This window comes from Aythya marila (assembly GCF_965140915.1).
Source record: "Aythya marila genome assembly, chromosome: 6".
Lineage (NCBI taxonomy): Eukaryota > Metazoa > Chordata > Aves > Anseriformes > Anatidae > Aythya > Aythya marila.
In genome coordinates, this window is record NC_139047.1 from 21899948 (window position 1) to 21916480 (window position 16533).

General features: G+C 37.7%; 1 protein-coding gene across 5 annotated transcripts in view; it reads left to right on the forward strand.

Annotated features, from left to right (window-relative positions):
• KCNH7 (potassium voltage-gated channel subfamily H member 7) overlaps positions 1-7728 on the forward strand; it is a 220385-nt gene extending 212657 nt beyond the window's left edge. For all 5 annotated transcript variants that reach the window (XM_082763780.1, XM_082763781.1, XM_082763782.1 and 2 more), the window contains 3 exons: positions 1105-1270; positions 4498-4690; positions 6007-7728. In XM_082763780.1, the coding sequence (XP_082619906.1) occupies positions 1105-1270; positions 4498-4690; positions 6007-6273 (626 nt within the window). In that variant the 3' untranslated portion in view covers positions 6274-7728. The remainder of the gene's footprint in view (positions 1-1104; positions 1271-4497; positions 4691-6006) is intronic.
• The last annotated feature ends 8805 nt before the right edge of the window (positions 7729-16533 follow it).

Sequence of the window (16533 nt, forward strand, 5' to 3'; positions counted from 1 at the left end):
AGAAGGGAAAATAGCTCAAACCAGAAAACTAAGCAGGCGTGCATAGTAAGTTGCAGTGTTTGAAAACAGAGACCTAAAATATGGGAGGGACAAGAGGGATGGAATTTGCATACAACAAGTATAGGCTGGGACCTGGAACAGTCATCGTCATTTTTTTATCTGTACTTCAAAAATATTTTTTATTTTTTTTTATCATGAACCTTCATTTAGTATTACAAGTGACCTATGACTGACCTAGAAATGCAGAATATTTCGTTCTTTTAGGAGTCACAGATTATTAAACAAAATGAACTGGCACCTTTCACACCACAGTACTTTAAGAGTCTCTGAAACATGCTTTACACACCAATGTAAGGGTTGGGTTGGAGAAAAGTGATGCTAAAACTACATCAACAAAAATCAATTTCCTTTTGAAAATAATAACCAGTATCCCTTTGCAAGCATTATGAGCTGCATTAGATGGCCTCTGTCTCAGAGAAAATGTATCACACTTCATTTACCTTGTTAAGAGAAGCAGTGTTACAATTACTAGTAAGAAAGGCAGCTAGCAGAGGTCTCTAGGGGAGACATTCCAATGCACTGTAATGTATATCAAATGCTGTAAATGCAACACACCAAGTTCTCCTTTTAAACCAAAAAGCTAAATAGTAAATACATTTCACATTCAAGGGCAAGAGAAGAGGTTCTAGCCAGGTCTCTGAAACACACAAATAAATTCAAGTAAATAATTTAGGGTTAGCTTAGAACAAACACTTCTAATTTCAATTAAAAATGAATTGTTAAAAATCTTGAGAAAACTGGGGGTTCACTGGTAAAATAATAGAAAGAAAACTAATGAAATAGGATGCATTTGTTTATCTACAGCTTCAAAGTATTAGCATGTCGCTATCTTTATGTTAAAAATATAAAATTTTTGGATGTGTCCACTATTATCTTTCCTTAAACAGTGGTAAGGAACAAAGACAATTCAGGCAAATTGTCACCATACCAAATTGACTTCCAAGGTTTGGGAAACACTGGTAAGTGGAATGTTTGATGAGTGCCAATCCTTTCTAACAGCATGTATATAAATCTATACTTTTTTATGGGTTTTGTTTTCATCAGATATTGCTGATAAAAGAAACTGGGAGGAGAACATCAGGGAGTACCAGGACTCCCCGAGTCAGTCAGCATTACCCCATGTTACATGGGGCATCTGCGATACTGAAAGTGACTATGTATATGGGGAAGTGGAGAATCGATTAGATTTACTTCAAGAACAACTCAACAGGTAAAAACAGAGATATGATAAAAATATATTTGTGAAAGGGTACATAATTTAATGGATACAAATGATACCACAGGAGGAATAAATTTGCTCAGAAAGTTTCCAGAATCATTTATGTCTTTGGAAGTTCAAAAGTACAAAAATATGTGGGATGGGAATATCACTTTGTTGTCCATATAAATTCATAGGAATTCATAAAATCACCTAAATTCAACCTTTTAGATTCTTGGAAAAAAATGGGAATGATAAGTAAAAAATTTTTAAATTGCTGCCAGAATAATGTCACTTACCTCTAGGTACCTGCATTAGTGACTCTGAATTGCCATGCTGAAGAATCTTTCTCCTCAACTAACAGGCAGCCTAAGAGTCCAACTTTTTAACCAAGAAACCTTAATGAGGCACCTAAACTTGCTAAATGTAAATCTCAGCTGGAATGCCTTTTCTTCAGCATTGATTCCTAAGATTTTCACATGTCCACAAAACAGCAATTTTCAACATCTTCAGTATCTGAAGCATTTTTTTCTTTCCTGAAGTCCAAAGTAAACCAACTGCTTTCCTTAAAAAGAGAGCATTTACATTACAGGCAAGCTTCATTTTAGGTGCATTAACTTCTTTTGCAACTGCCTCTATAATAAGTAAGATATGGAAGTATGCAAAGGCAAAATACGTAACACCCATTACAACAGAAAATTGACATTTTCTTCATCAGAATACATTATTACCTCACTTAATAAAATGCCTCTTCTTTCTTCTCTCTTATCTTTAATATATTGCTCTTTCTTGGCAGCTAAGCAGCATAGTTTATAGCATATTAAAAATACAGTTACAGAACTTTGATCCATCACACACTATAGTTTACCAGGTAATTTCACTTAATTTTAAATTGCCTTATGCTCAGGTCTTTAGCTTCTTTATTATTTCCAATATTTTTCCATGACAAGTACTATGACACACACTCAGCCCCAATTGTGCTTTAGTAGTCTTCATTGGCATTCTGTGCTGTATATTTTAGCAATCAGTTTAAAGCCAGGTTAATGGTATAGTGCTTCTTTCATCTACTATAAGCCAATCAAAACACAGTATTTTTCTTTTCTGAATACTATAGAGTACATTAAAAAGACATTTTTAACTTGCAAGCCTAAATTGCTGTAATTTCTAATTGCAGTAGTCAAGTAATCCAAGGAACTGTAAATGTCACATAGCCAAATATCTGCATGTTCCCTATTAACAGTGGGAATTAACAGTCTTTCAGTTACATCTCCTGAAATCTTAAGCTCTTAAAACTGAAATAATATCTCAAGTTTACCCACAGTTTCACCAAAATCTTACATAAGTTCCCAATATTTTGGAGTGAGAGAATACCATTGTTATTGATAAACTAAGATTTAAATTGTTGTGAATTTTATTAAATCATTTTATACTTTAACTCTTTACATGTTTTTAAAGCTTTTCATGCTTTCAGGATTTGGGGCCTTGCTGGATTTTCTATGAATGTAACAGACAATATTCTGTCTGGCTTATGTCAGATCAGACCTGCTGGGGGGTCACATTTTCCTGTCCTTTTCCATGTCAAGCTCAGCATGCTAGTCAAATTGTTAAATGGACATAGAAGGCTGGAAAGCCACTGTAGCAGGACTATGACCCTAGCACTATCTCCGTTTTTCACCTTTTAGCCATTGGATTTCATGGAGACTCTAGGCCAAGTGCCTAAAGTTCTCATGCCTTTTCCTTTGGGTGGCATGACATGGACCTTTTTTTAAATTCTAAAGAAAGGAGGGAGAAGATATACATGCCATAATGAAAAGATGAATAAACAGTGCCAGATGTACTCTTTGATTTGAAGTACTAGGAAATCCCTATCAAGTGCTGACAAAGAAGTGAGCCATTTCAGAATTAATTCAAAGCAAAAGACAATTGCTGATACAAGTCCAATGCTAAATCCCTTTTATCAACTGAGATAGTAAACCTCAAGTTTAGCAGACAGAAGCTCTCTGGATGGTGTCATGCTGCTGCTGAAGTATTTTCCCCTGTGGCATCAGCATCATGCTTGTGTGAGATCAGCATATTTTCAAGTAGCAAGCAACCCAAGAAGGCAAATAGCGCGTGAACTGACTAACCTCAGGGTTTGGGCCTTTCATTATAGCAGCTGATGCCACAAAGCCTGCTTCTCCCAATAAAAAAAAGAAACAGCATCCTAAATACCTAAATCCTCTGGGCATACTTTTCAGATTAATTTCATAGATGCATTTATAAATAAGTGACACAGGTGATGGACTACTTCAATATTAAAAAAAAAAATCCTGGTAAACACAAAGATCTGTCAGCAGCAGGATCAATTCTGCTGCTGTAGGGAGCCTAAGTAGTAACATTCACAACACTAAAGGCTGCTGACAAAGATTTGCTTATTCTGTCAGAGGATGAGTTGCAATACAGAAGGCTGTATATCTGCATCACAGTCCATCATAGCATGTCTGTAGCCTTCTAGGAACTGGGGAGGAACAACACGCATTCCTTATTGCTGAGCTTGTCAATGATATTGGTAAGACCATTTGAAAATCAATTCAGTGCTATGCAATTGTAAGTATGAACATAAGCAGCTTAAATGTTTCAGAAGTCATATAACAATTTATGAAAATTGGAAAAAAGAAAAAAGCTACCGAGTTTGAACATAAGAAACATAGAAATTAATTCTATGGTTTGTATAAATTTTCACAGTAAAGAAACCTGGTCAGTTGTTGTGTTGTTTGTGTTTTTTAAGGATATTTTCTTGAAAGTATCTTTCATTTTTTAAGTGTGGAAGAACATGAATGTAGTTTTCTGCTTATTTTGGTGCATTCTATTAGCATTGGCATGTCAAAATTAATTGACAGATCCACCAGAACAAGAGTCCCACCCTAAGCCAGTACAAATTAATTTAGTTTCAATGAAGAGAGTACAGTTATTCCTCTTGATTTCAACTAAAGAACTGTTCCCCCTGTGTTACTGTTTGTTGCAAAAATAAAGGACAGTAATGAGCTCATTCTGCAAAGGAAAGGGAGAGCTAGCAAGCTTTGGAAGGGCTCAGTACTCCCTCTTCTGTTCTTTCCTACTTAAGGCATGGTCATGTCATAAAAAGCAATAGTTTGCTTTATTAATAAGCTGCAAGTCCTTCTTGAATGCATCTGTAACCCATATTTTAAAACATACCCATTCCTGACCACATATTAACTGATTTTATGTAACTTCTCTAGGCTTGAATCCCAGATGACTGCTGATATCCAAACCATCCTGCAGCTTCTGCAAAGGCAGTCAACGCTCATTCCACCTGCCTATAGCATGGTGACTGCAGGGGCAGAGTATCAGCAGCCAGCAATTCGGTTTACACAAACGCTTCATCCTGTAGCATCAATTAAAACAGACAGAAGTTTCAGTCCTTCATCTCAGGTATGTACACATTTAAAAAAATCAAGAGCCTTGCTAATCTTGTTAGCTTATGATGGAAGAAATGCATACTAATCTAATTGCTTGTTCATTAAAGAATGTGAAATTCTTATTCTGATCCAGCACCTCTGCAGTGGACTTTGATACCGTATTTTCAGAGGCCACGTTTTCTGTGAGGGTTTTAGAGATTCATAAAGTGATCTTATAATCAGACCAATTTACTTAATTACCATGCATTTCACAAAAACAAGCAGAAACAACAAATATTATATGCAAGTGCTAGCACAAATGCTCTCCTAGCATCAGACCTGCCTGCGCAGGAGCATCTGTTATAGGTCCAGTTCTTGAAGTCCTGAGAAACACCATAACTGTTTTCATGAAGGCAGAGGCCAGAGAAGTCCAGCTGAGGCAGTAGGGTGGTTATATACATATAGAAGCATGAGGGGAGAAAAAATCTTATGTACAATCCCTTGCCACTGCTGAAAATACAAAGCTGCTGCATACCTGCATTTTCCAATACATGTTTTCCACCCCAATTCTGTTCAGACAGAATTTTATTTTCCAAATTTGTTTGGCATTTCTTGAATTTAACAGTTTGAACAGAGACATGGCATGTTATTTGCAGATACACTGCAGCATGCAATTAGTAAATCCAGCGTGCTTGGATGTGCCAGATTCCTCATGCATATGCTGAAACACATACAGGCACAGTAAGTCCAATCATCCAGAAAGCATCAGTTCACATGCATAAAGATTATCAGGGCAGCAAGCATGCATGTAGCAGTTTTCAGAAGCATTTACCCACCATGTATGCACCTACACAAAAAATACGTATCTGTCAGAACAGAAATCTAGCAACCCTCTAGAAACAAACATCAGCAGGCACACTGCACACTTTGCACAGATTCTGAGTTTAAAAGTGAAGAACTGAGTGCTGAGACGAATCCAAATGGTTTTAGTGTTTGGATTGAAGCAATTCCAGAGGTGCAGCCTGAAACTACAAATTCAGGAATATTGAAATCCACTCTTAGACTAGGCCTCAAGAGTATTTAGTCCTTCAGAAAGGATATATACTTGTTTCTTGATGTCACATGAGCATGACAGAGAAGGGGACAAAACTCCCAGATTCTATAACTAATCAACAGAATTGCATTCACTTACATTAAAGCAAATGCAGTACCATGTAAAAAATATTTCAGCACACTGCTTAATTGTCAAACACGGTTTTCCAACAATCTGATTGTGCTCATTTTGAGGAGAAATAAGAGACTAGAAGAGACTGATACAATTATTGCCATCTTATTTCTTCTCTTTTCCAGTGTCCTGAATTTCTAGACCTTGAAAAATCGAAACTTAAATCCAAAGAATCCCTCTCAAGTGGAGTGCATCTTAACACTGCCTCAGAAGACAACCTGGCTTCTTTTTTAGATCAAGAACGTGACCAGTCTGTAGAGCATCCCCCACAGCGTTGTAAAACTTATCTCCAGCCAGTTAGGCACCCTTCCTTGCCAGAATCTTCACTAAGCACTGTAGGAATCTTGAGTCTTCATAGGCATGTTTCCGATCCTGGTCTTCCTGGGAAATAATACTTTTATACTATTACTTCACATAAAAATGTAAGTGCTTTTAATGGCTGTTTTTCCTTTTTTGTATTTAAATCCTCTATACTTGACTCAGGGGCTACAAGGAATATACCATTATATGCAAAAGTACTGTATATTTTCCTAAATCTGAAGCTTGTAAGGTAAAGTTGAGCAGTTCTGATGTAAATATATATACATACACACACACTAACTGTATGTTCTAAACGTAAAACTGCCAGCATTCTCAAGGCACCTTATATTTTTATTTATTTTTTAAATAACATGCATGTCCTGAAATTACAGTTTACGTTGCATGGAGATGACTATTTACTGCTGTCATGGAAACAGTATTTTATTGTGGATATGTTTTCAGAACAAATAGGAGACCAATAACAATAATTCACACAGAAAAAACTCCAACCTGACCAATCTAAAATTCAAGTAAAATCTTCTGCTCACTTTTGAAAATTGGATTATCTTTCTTGTAGTGAGCTTTTTACTATAAGCGGCAATGATTCTGCATCTAAAGAAAGAACAAATAATGTAACCAAGTCTTCTGGGTTCAAAACAATTAGGACATAGAAACCAGCCTCCTTCCAAAACAATTAAAGCAACACGGCGGTACTTTAACAATACAGAAAAACAGCCATGTGCTGGAAGGTATCACCATAAATTGCATCCACAAAAACATACATATTAATTGAATAGTTTGTTTCCAGTATTATTATTTTTTTAATTCACATCAAAGAAGATAGCTATCATGAGCAGGCAGGTACTCTTCATGTGTCACACAAACATAATCAAATGCAATAAATCTAATTTCTATATAATACAGAAGACTGTGTTCCTTTTGTTCAATACAAATTATTAACAACCTGTATAATTAAAAAATACTTAAGTTCTTGGTTTATAATTATAAGGGTGGTTGTTTGCAGTTCTCTTTTTACTGACTGGCCCCTCTACAATGATCCTAGATAGGGTATAGCTGTATGTGGACACACATACCACACACACATTCCTGGATGTGTGCATGTGTGTATATTATATATGTACATTATGTACATGTGTGTACGTGTGTGTATGTTTATATACAAACATATACACAAGTGTGTGTATATACCTACACTTACATGTAGGAGTATAGATATAGTTATATATATGTATATATGTAAGATCACTCCGAGGAACAATTGTAAACTTTCTTATTACAAAAGAAGTAAGTTTAGCTTGTGTCCAAAGCTGACTACATTAGAATAAAATGATTTAAGGTCTGTAGGCTTTAAATACAGTATGTACTGTATATGCATAATGCTTTGTGAATACTTAGATTTAATTTTATTAAAATATTATTCTGCTTCAAATGCTGTGTTTATTTTAGAAGGAACTGATCTTTTTATTACTGTTTTTAAATATTAAAAAATGTTCACATGATTTTGTAATCTTAAAGCTTTACTATGAAATTCCTCTAGGAAGAGAACTGAATTCAAAAAAGAATGTAACCCAGTTAGTGGGTGAGCAGTGAAATTCTAAACTAAAAATCCCGCTGCTCTAAACCAGCGTGGAGTAATTCTATAGTGGTTGACTGGTTGACCCTCAAATTAAGAGTTACCTACATTATGTGTTAGGGTCAGAATAATACGTAAGACACTTAGTCATTCACAGTCAATAAACACAAGGTGGCTCCATCTTCTCTCATTTAAAATTAGTGTCAAAATACCAAGCAACACTCTGCTTTATCTTTGCATATAAAGATACCAAAATAAATTAACTAAATATCTCTAAGTTAAGAGAACCCAATCCTTCTCATACGTGATCAAATTGTCTTCTGCCTCACATTGGTTGACTGTTGATAGCTGCATATCTTACGACATGCTGACTGCTCTTACTTCTACTGCAATGACGGGAGTTATGCACTTTTTAGTGCCTTTAGTGCAGGATCAGATCTTACATAATAGCATCACTGGGCCAGCTAGAATCTCTGCCTGCATATACTCCATTAAAAGAGGAGTGCTGAATAACAAAGTCAAATAGCGCTTTTTTTTTTCCTTCAATAGCAAGCATTAGCAACAACTGCTGTATCTCAGTCTAGTAGCTAATACTAACATCCATTACAAAGAACAAGTTAGCATATTGTCTAAAGAAGTATTTGTGGTTGTGCCACATTTAAAGGGTCTGGAATATTAAAAATAAAATGAATGAAAAGAGTATAATGTATGAACATTACTAAATCCGTTTTGCCCAGTTTCATCATTTGGAATTTCATATTTATGCCAAGAGACTGAGCAAAACTGGGGAAGGAGAAGATGGGGAAGAGGAAAAGCAACAACTGCCACAATTGTTCCAAGTGAAAGAAAAGCTCCATCCTTGTATTGGCTTAAAAAGGCTTTGTTCCTTTCCTTCTCTTTGTCTGTGTTTATCCAAAAGGAAAATCTGAAATGGGGGCAACTAAGGGAGACTTTGCAAAGTTACAGAAATTCTAAGTTCCCTAGATATCTGGCAACAAGTGAAGAAACAAAACATAGATGACAACTCAATTTGCGGTAGTCTATCTGTCCCTTCCTTGCCAAAGACAGACCTGCCTTCTCAGATACCTTCTTTTCTTGTTTAAGTACAGTGAAATAAATGAAGACCCACTGCTTCAAGCCTTTTTCTTCTAGAGACAGGTACAAACCACTGTTTTTAGAAATAGGAACAGCAAAAAACATTTTTTATTTTTATCTTTTCTGGGCAGGGCTCCCTTTAAATGCAGTCCATTTCTAACTAGGTAGAAATTGCTCTGTGTTACCCAAATAAAGCTAGGAATAACACAAGGCTTGCATACCCATGCATCAATACACAGCTATTCTAACATATCCATAGCATCTTTCAAAAATTTAGGAGATTTTGGTATTGCTTATGCTTGAGCCTAAGAAGACTTATCTTGGCTATTTACATTTAAAACGTGTTGGTAAAAATACATAATACATTATAACCCACAGATGCAGAGTAATATCCTGATAATTCATGAATAGCTATTGTACTGAAATATCAAAGTAATCAGGACAATCACTCCAACTACAAGAGTTATCATTCAGGCTATACATACCCTGCGCTACATCTGCTGCAGAATAATGAACTTGCTTGTAGAAACCTGCTGCCAAATTCCTCTTGTACTATCCTCAATCAAGTCCAGATTAGTTCTATTCAAGTCAAAGAGGTAGCTGCCCTTTACTTCTTAAAAAGCAGAGCTTCCAGATTCAGTATGAGTTAACTAACAATGTTGTACTAAGAGCATTACAGTGACTGACAAAGCAAGAAGTACTAATCTGGTGCCTATCTCCATTAAGAAGACCAAGCGCAAAGTTAATTAAAATAGGTCTGATAAGGAAAGGCCTGTATGCCAAGTCTGCTGTAAGTACTGACTACTCGTTTGCATTTTCTGTTTTACTATTTTTTATTGATAGTAATTTGAGACTTTGTTCCAACCTGCATCATTACTTGCAGCTACTCCAAATGGTTGCAATCATATGTTTACCAAAGTTTCCCAAGTTGCCTTTCTTTCTCCTCTTTTCGCATGCAGGAAAAGAAAATGCAAACTCCATGTTCCTTATCTGTTTACTTCTCTTACCTCATTATCACTAATGCAAAGCCCACTAAGAATATAGGTGGATGAAATTCTGTTATCTGTAGTATCTAGCAGCTGTGCACAAATACCAAGGAACATAGTCTCACTTTCAAATTTAACATGCTTCAAATGTAATCATCTAATGAAAATACTAATTTTAAACTGTAAAATTGCTTCAGACCTGAAACAGACATGGTATGCAGCCATTGACATAAATAAATTTTAAGTAGCCTCTTACCTACTTTAGATAAGAGCATGCATAATGTCCTTTCTATGTGATTACTCTGAACCTAGAGTTCCCTTAAGTTGGAATGGTAACGTACTCATGTCATACAGCAGTCAATGCATCACACATACTACATCTCCTCCGTGCATCAATTTTTTTCTAAGCTTGAAAAGAAGACTATTATAGAACTTAACCAATAAATAGCTTAACAGGAGAAAAATAAACACAATCCACAGATAGATCACCTATGCAAGTCATCACCATGCTCAGTTTTATCAACGATACTAAAGGAGCATGTCCCGAACCTTGTAATTGCATGAAGGCATCACTATGGCAAGCTTACTTTCTCTCATTGTATATCTGTGTATGAGTAGTAGATGGAAATGCATTATTAATGAGGAAACATTTTTCTTCATCTAGCTACTTGTATTTTTTTTTTTAATGCCCACTTGGGAAGTTTTGATTATTAATGAATACAGAATGTAGCTATTCTCTTTGGAATGGAAATTAGATGGACCAAATTAAAGTCTCCTGCTGGATGGATTTGCCCCTTTTATGTATTATTTACATTTTCTATACTGAAACTTCATGATATTGTAAAGCTGAAAATACAAAAAAGTTGGAAAATTTAATCTAGATAAATACTTCACTATTATGAACTGTGGCAAATCCTGTTTGTATAACAGGTTTTTATATAATACAGTTAATATAAGTTTTATTTTGCTTTCAGAAAAGATTTCCTGGAAAAATGTTTACTGTACAAATAAAAGCACTTGTATACTGCACATATTCAGTATTTTATATCACCATAAAATATATTTGCAAGAAGTCTAAATATGCACAAATAAACGTATTACACTTATTTCAGTCATGAGCAACAGAATGTGAATATTTCATTTATGACTGACTTAATTTAATTACTACAATGCAAGCACCACTAACAGGGATCCAAAAGTTTGAATACATTTCAGTGTCAAAACTATAATTCAAAAAATAGTTCAATATTTAATATACTTATAACACCATGGGAATAAACATAAAAGCACAGATTACACACAACACCTCTCACTGGCTTGAAGCACACAAAATAAAAGCACAAGATTAGACCTCTTCAAAAATTCCTGTGTACATAGTAAACTACATGTAGCATATTGAACTCCATCCTCAAGTAAAACTGTAAGGTATGTCCCTCTAACTCCACTGGTTGAGGAATTCAAAATCTAAAATAACACCCAGTTACAAAATCTGGGTAATGAAGTTGACAATTTTTATTCCATTTAAGGCCACATTTTCACAAATTACATTGATAGAAAGTGTTGTTGAAATACCTATCTTCACATCAGACACTTATGTTTCCTGAGACAGTTTCTTTTAGAGAATTTACAGTGAAACATGGAGTGGGTTTACCATGCTTTATCATGTAAGGCCTACTCAGTGATTTTACTGATCTAGATGAAGAGTCACTGAAATATTTTGAGATAAGCTGAACTCTTAAAAAAAAATTCCTTGGGGAAAAGCCTGAGGTGGGATTAAAATACAATCAGCTGGAGGCAATTCCAGCTGTATTCAAATAGTATTATCTCAGCTTGCATCACAGGGTGGGGGAACAAAAAAAAAAAAAAAAAAAAAAGCAGGAGGAGTAGGCAAGTTTTACCTAAAATACCCTTGAGCAAGCAAGCTAACTACCATGCATGGCCTACATTTACATGATCTTAAGTTTTCACTTTTCCAAATACAGGGTATTTACATTACATTACATTAGCCTACTAGGGAACCAACTGAAATTAATACCTTAGAGAAGCCTCCTTGAGATTATGATTTAATTTTGAATGGTGACAGAACTAGATGAGGTATAAAAGCTCAGTCTTCTTTTTACCTCCCACTTTTTACTTCAAAAGGCAGTCAGCAAGACAGTGGTGGTAATCTCCCCAGCACTGAGCTATACCTGCCTGCCTGCCACAGCAAAATGCTCACTATCTTCCCAGAATAGATTCCATTGATTATCTATCTCTGTAGTTCTTCAGCATCTAATTCTCCATGCTCTAGAACAAATGCACACATTCATCACAGTTGACAACTCTCATTTAACTTGCAAAAGATATCAGTGATTATTAATGCATTACATTATCTGTAATGATAACGAAACATTCTTACACTGTTTAACAAGACACTGTAACCAAAGAACAACTGATCTGAATCAGAAACAGTAAGCAGAACTTTCATCTTAAATATTGATGGCAGTGAACAGGTAAGCATGTAATTAAACATTCAAATATGTATTATTGAATATAAACATATTCAAATATTATATATTAATAAATATAATGACAAGGCTACCCCTAAGAAAAAAAGAATTTTCAGCGAGCCCACATCTTAAGTAGATTTTGGAAAAACACTAATTTCTGACTCATATGAAGCTTTAAGCATGGTTATCTAGAACACAACTTAAACTTTCCAGTATTATACCTTTCACTAAACTATTTCATTTTTTGAAAAATGAAGAGAAAGTCAAAGATCTAAAAGCTCACCAATTTTGGTGAACTTGCTCCATGAAAAGGTCTGTTATGCCCTGCTCCCTTCCCCTCCAAAGATTTTGTACCTAATTTTCCACCCTTCTCACACAGTCTTTTCAAAATTGTGAAAAAATAAGCCACATTGATGAAGACAGGCAGACCCACACAAATTCCTCGGCCACATTATCTCATTTGTACCAAGAATAATTTGCTTACACAATGCACGTCATGAAGGAGTACAGAAATCATCTTCCTTTTGAAGAAAGCAAAATACGCTATTTGCAATGGTTAATACAAAGCCAGATTTCATCACTGCAGTGATAAAGTAGGATTAATAGTATTCTGTGATACCCAGAGAAACGTTATGTTCTTCATTTACACTTTCCTTAACTCCAATGAAAAATTAGATGCTCATTGTAGATCCTCCCATATTCAAACCATGTTATAAAGTCTCCATAGGGACAGGCCTCTCTCAGATATATGACATATTTCTATAGGTCTGTTACTTCACCAGTCACTGGCAATGGAAGCAAGCCACTCCTAAGAAGACAACAAATCAACACATTGTTTTTCATGTTACACAGAGTAAAACAACCATACCTGATAGTCACAAAACCCTAACAAAGAACATGTCTTCAGTCAGAGATTCCTCTTGGCCTCAGAAATACTTTAAGACACTTTAGAAAGCTGAGTGCATACATACACATATATACATATATAAACACTGAAAACTATTCACTGAACTAGTTGGATTAAGGCAAGTCCTTGGGAAAACAGAAAGGAAAGAGGCTTGGTTTTGGCCCCAAGTGTTGAGTTACTCCTTAGTGCAGCTGCAAATGGTTCCTGTGGATCACATGAAGAAGGACCTTTATTATATTTCAAAAGCAGCCTCAGATCTACGCTTCTGAGAAAAACAAAGCCCTCACTGCCACTAGTACAACCTGTGCCAGTTTTCTAAGAGTAAATTTCAGATGTAGCACTTCATAACATGAGATGCTTGGATCCCTAAATACACAGCATTACTATTAAAATATTAAATTTTAACTAACAATGACAAAGGAGACACATACAAAGGCCTGGTTTATTTGAGCAGTCTGGAAGCTGCTAAGCACCAGTGTCAGGAAAGCTAAGTGACAAGGCCCTATAGCAACTGTGTTTAGGCTGAGCAGCTAAATAACACAGAAAAAAATATTTATTCTTCTTTCTTATGTTGTAGCCACAAGTACCCTTCTTCAGCTCTCTTATTGCTCAAGGACATGTAATGCAAACAGCATCCAAGCCTTTCACGTTTGTTTGTGCTATAATGGACGCTGTGAAGTGCTTTCCCAAACACTACAACCCCTTTTCAGACGTACTATCCACCCTTCCTAAAACTCTCTTTTTAAAAAAGAGTTTCGTGCCCACTGCCCCTGCCGGGCACACGAAGCCACAACGCTGCTGCAGCCCCTCTGCGGAGCTAGGGCTGCCCTAGTCCCCAAGCAGCGCCGAAGGGCAACAAAACGGAACGGCGAGCAAAGCTCTCCCAAGACCAAAGGCGAGGAGCCGCCGCGCGCGCGAGGTCTTTCTTAGGCTGATCGGGACCCAAGGCGCAGCAGCGCCAGCACCGAGCTCCCTCCTTCCTCACGAAAACACTCGCAGCGGGCCCGCCCACCGCCATCTCGGCCACTGCTGTTGGCCGCTACGCGCCTGCGCGGTGCCACCGGGGCGGTGAGGAGGGGCGCGGCGCGTTGCGGCCGCCTCAGCGGGGCGGGGAAGGGGCTGTGCTGTTTGTGCTCGTGATTTAATCGTAGACTCATGGAATGGCCTGGGCTGAAAAGGTACTTAAAGATCATCTAGTTTCAACCCCACTACTCTGGGCAGGGTTGCTAACCACTAGAGCAGGCTGCCCAGCGCCTCATCTAGACTGGCCTTGAATGCCTTCAGGGATGGAGCATCCACGACCTCTCTGGGCAACCTGTTCTAGTGCCTCACCACCCTCCAAATGAAAAACCTTCTCCTACTTACCAACCTATATCTCCCCTGTTTTAGTTTAAAACTATTCCCCCTTGTCCTATCAACAGACATAAACAGGAGTTCCTCCTCCTGTACATATGCCCCCTTCAAGTACTAGAAGGCCACAATGAGGTCTCCCCAGAGCCTTCTCCAAGCTAAACAAGTCCAGTTCCCTCAACCTTTCTTCATAGAGAGGTGCTCCAGCCTTCTGAGGATTAAGCTTTGCCGTGAGGCTGCACCCCTGGCTGTGGGTTAGGTTTCCCACTGGGCTGGGAGCTGCCCATGGCGCTCTACTGGAGGCTGTGGTTATCAGCCCCATGGCTGGTATCAGCCCAGTTTGGAAGGGACAGAGGGCTCGGCAATGGCCAAGGCAGGCAGGAGTGCAAGCATCCAGCTAGGGGACAGCAGAAGAGCAGGTCAGCCATTACTTGTTCAGCCTAGCAGCAGGAATGACATCAAGTAATGTTGGTCTTTTTGTCCCTCTAAATCCAAATAAGTTCCCTTCTGATGTCTGCAAACTCCTTGAGCCTGTAAAGCACTGTTCTGGTATAAATACACAGGGCCTTATTTGTCGCTGCTATGTATGCAACATGTGAAACAAAACCCTGGCCTGTCATCTAAAAAAAGTAATGACAGCAGAAGAAGTACAGGGGGCAGAAAGCAAAGTGACTTTCTCCAAAAGTCTTTCAGATGAAACTTGCGTAAAGCAGTAACCAAAAATAATGAAGAGTGAAACTTGAGAGAAGCAGAAGGGACAGCAAGCAGTAAAACGAAAGTAAAACAAACTGGGAAACAGAAACTAAGGGAGCAAGATGAGTATACAACAATATAAGCAAGAATTAAAACTCTATGTGTCTTCAAAGATGGGCAACAAAGCTGATGAAGGGTCTAGAGAATGAGTCTTGTGGGAGCAGCTGAGGGAGCTGGGGTTGTTAAGCTTGGAGAAGAAAAGGCTTAGGGGAGACCTCATTGTACTTTATACATGTAATTACCTTAAGGGAGGTTGTGATGAGGTGGGGATCGGGCTCTTCTCCCATGCACCAAGTGATAAGATGAGGGTAAATGACCTCAAGTTGCGCTGGGGAGGTTTTATGTCAGATATTAGGAGAAATTTCTTTACTGAAAGGTTTGTGCAGCATTGGAACAGGCTGCCCAGGGAAGTGATTGAGTCACCATCCCTGGTGGTATTCAAGAAACATGTAGATGTAGAATTTAGTAGCATGGTTTAGTGGTGGACTTTAGTACTAGGCTAAAGGTTGGACTTGATAATCTTAGAGGTCTTTTCCAATCTGAGTATCTGGAACATGTCTAATTGAACGTGTTCTACAGTATCACTGGATACTCGAGAGAGCATCAAAATCAATGTGAAGTAATTACAGGCATCATTTTGCTTTGAATCAGACCTATAGGGCAAGGATTCCCAAAGTCTTGAATAACTATTGCTTGTACCAAAATAAATGAATGAATAAATAAAAATCATCAGTGAAAAGATACCCAAAACCTCTAATTTTGCCTGGTTGGGGGCACTGGCAGAATTTGAATCACAGATTAAATGCCTTCATTTGAGTAGGATACAGTTCACAGCAACAAATTACTACTGGGTGGGGCAAGAGAAGCAGACAGCCAAACCTGTCCTGCTGGGCTGCACCCATAGCGCCTGCAGGAGCTCATCCTGTTCTGGAGTTCGGGTTTTGGGGTCCGCCTGGAGGACAAAGACCCAGAGACAGAATAAGATCAGATACACGGGTTTTGTAAAGTGAAGTGTCGTTCACAAGCTTAAGGAGTTATAATCGAGTCTGAGTTGTGCAGAAGGGACTAACCCCTCTGCACAGTGCAGGCAGACCACTCCAATCGCCTGGGGTCCCCACTTCCTCTGCGTCTAGCGCCTCCCGTGGTGTGAGCCTGGAAAGGCACAGCTGCACAAATCG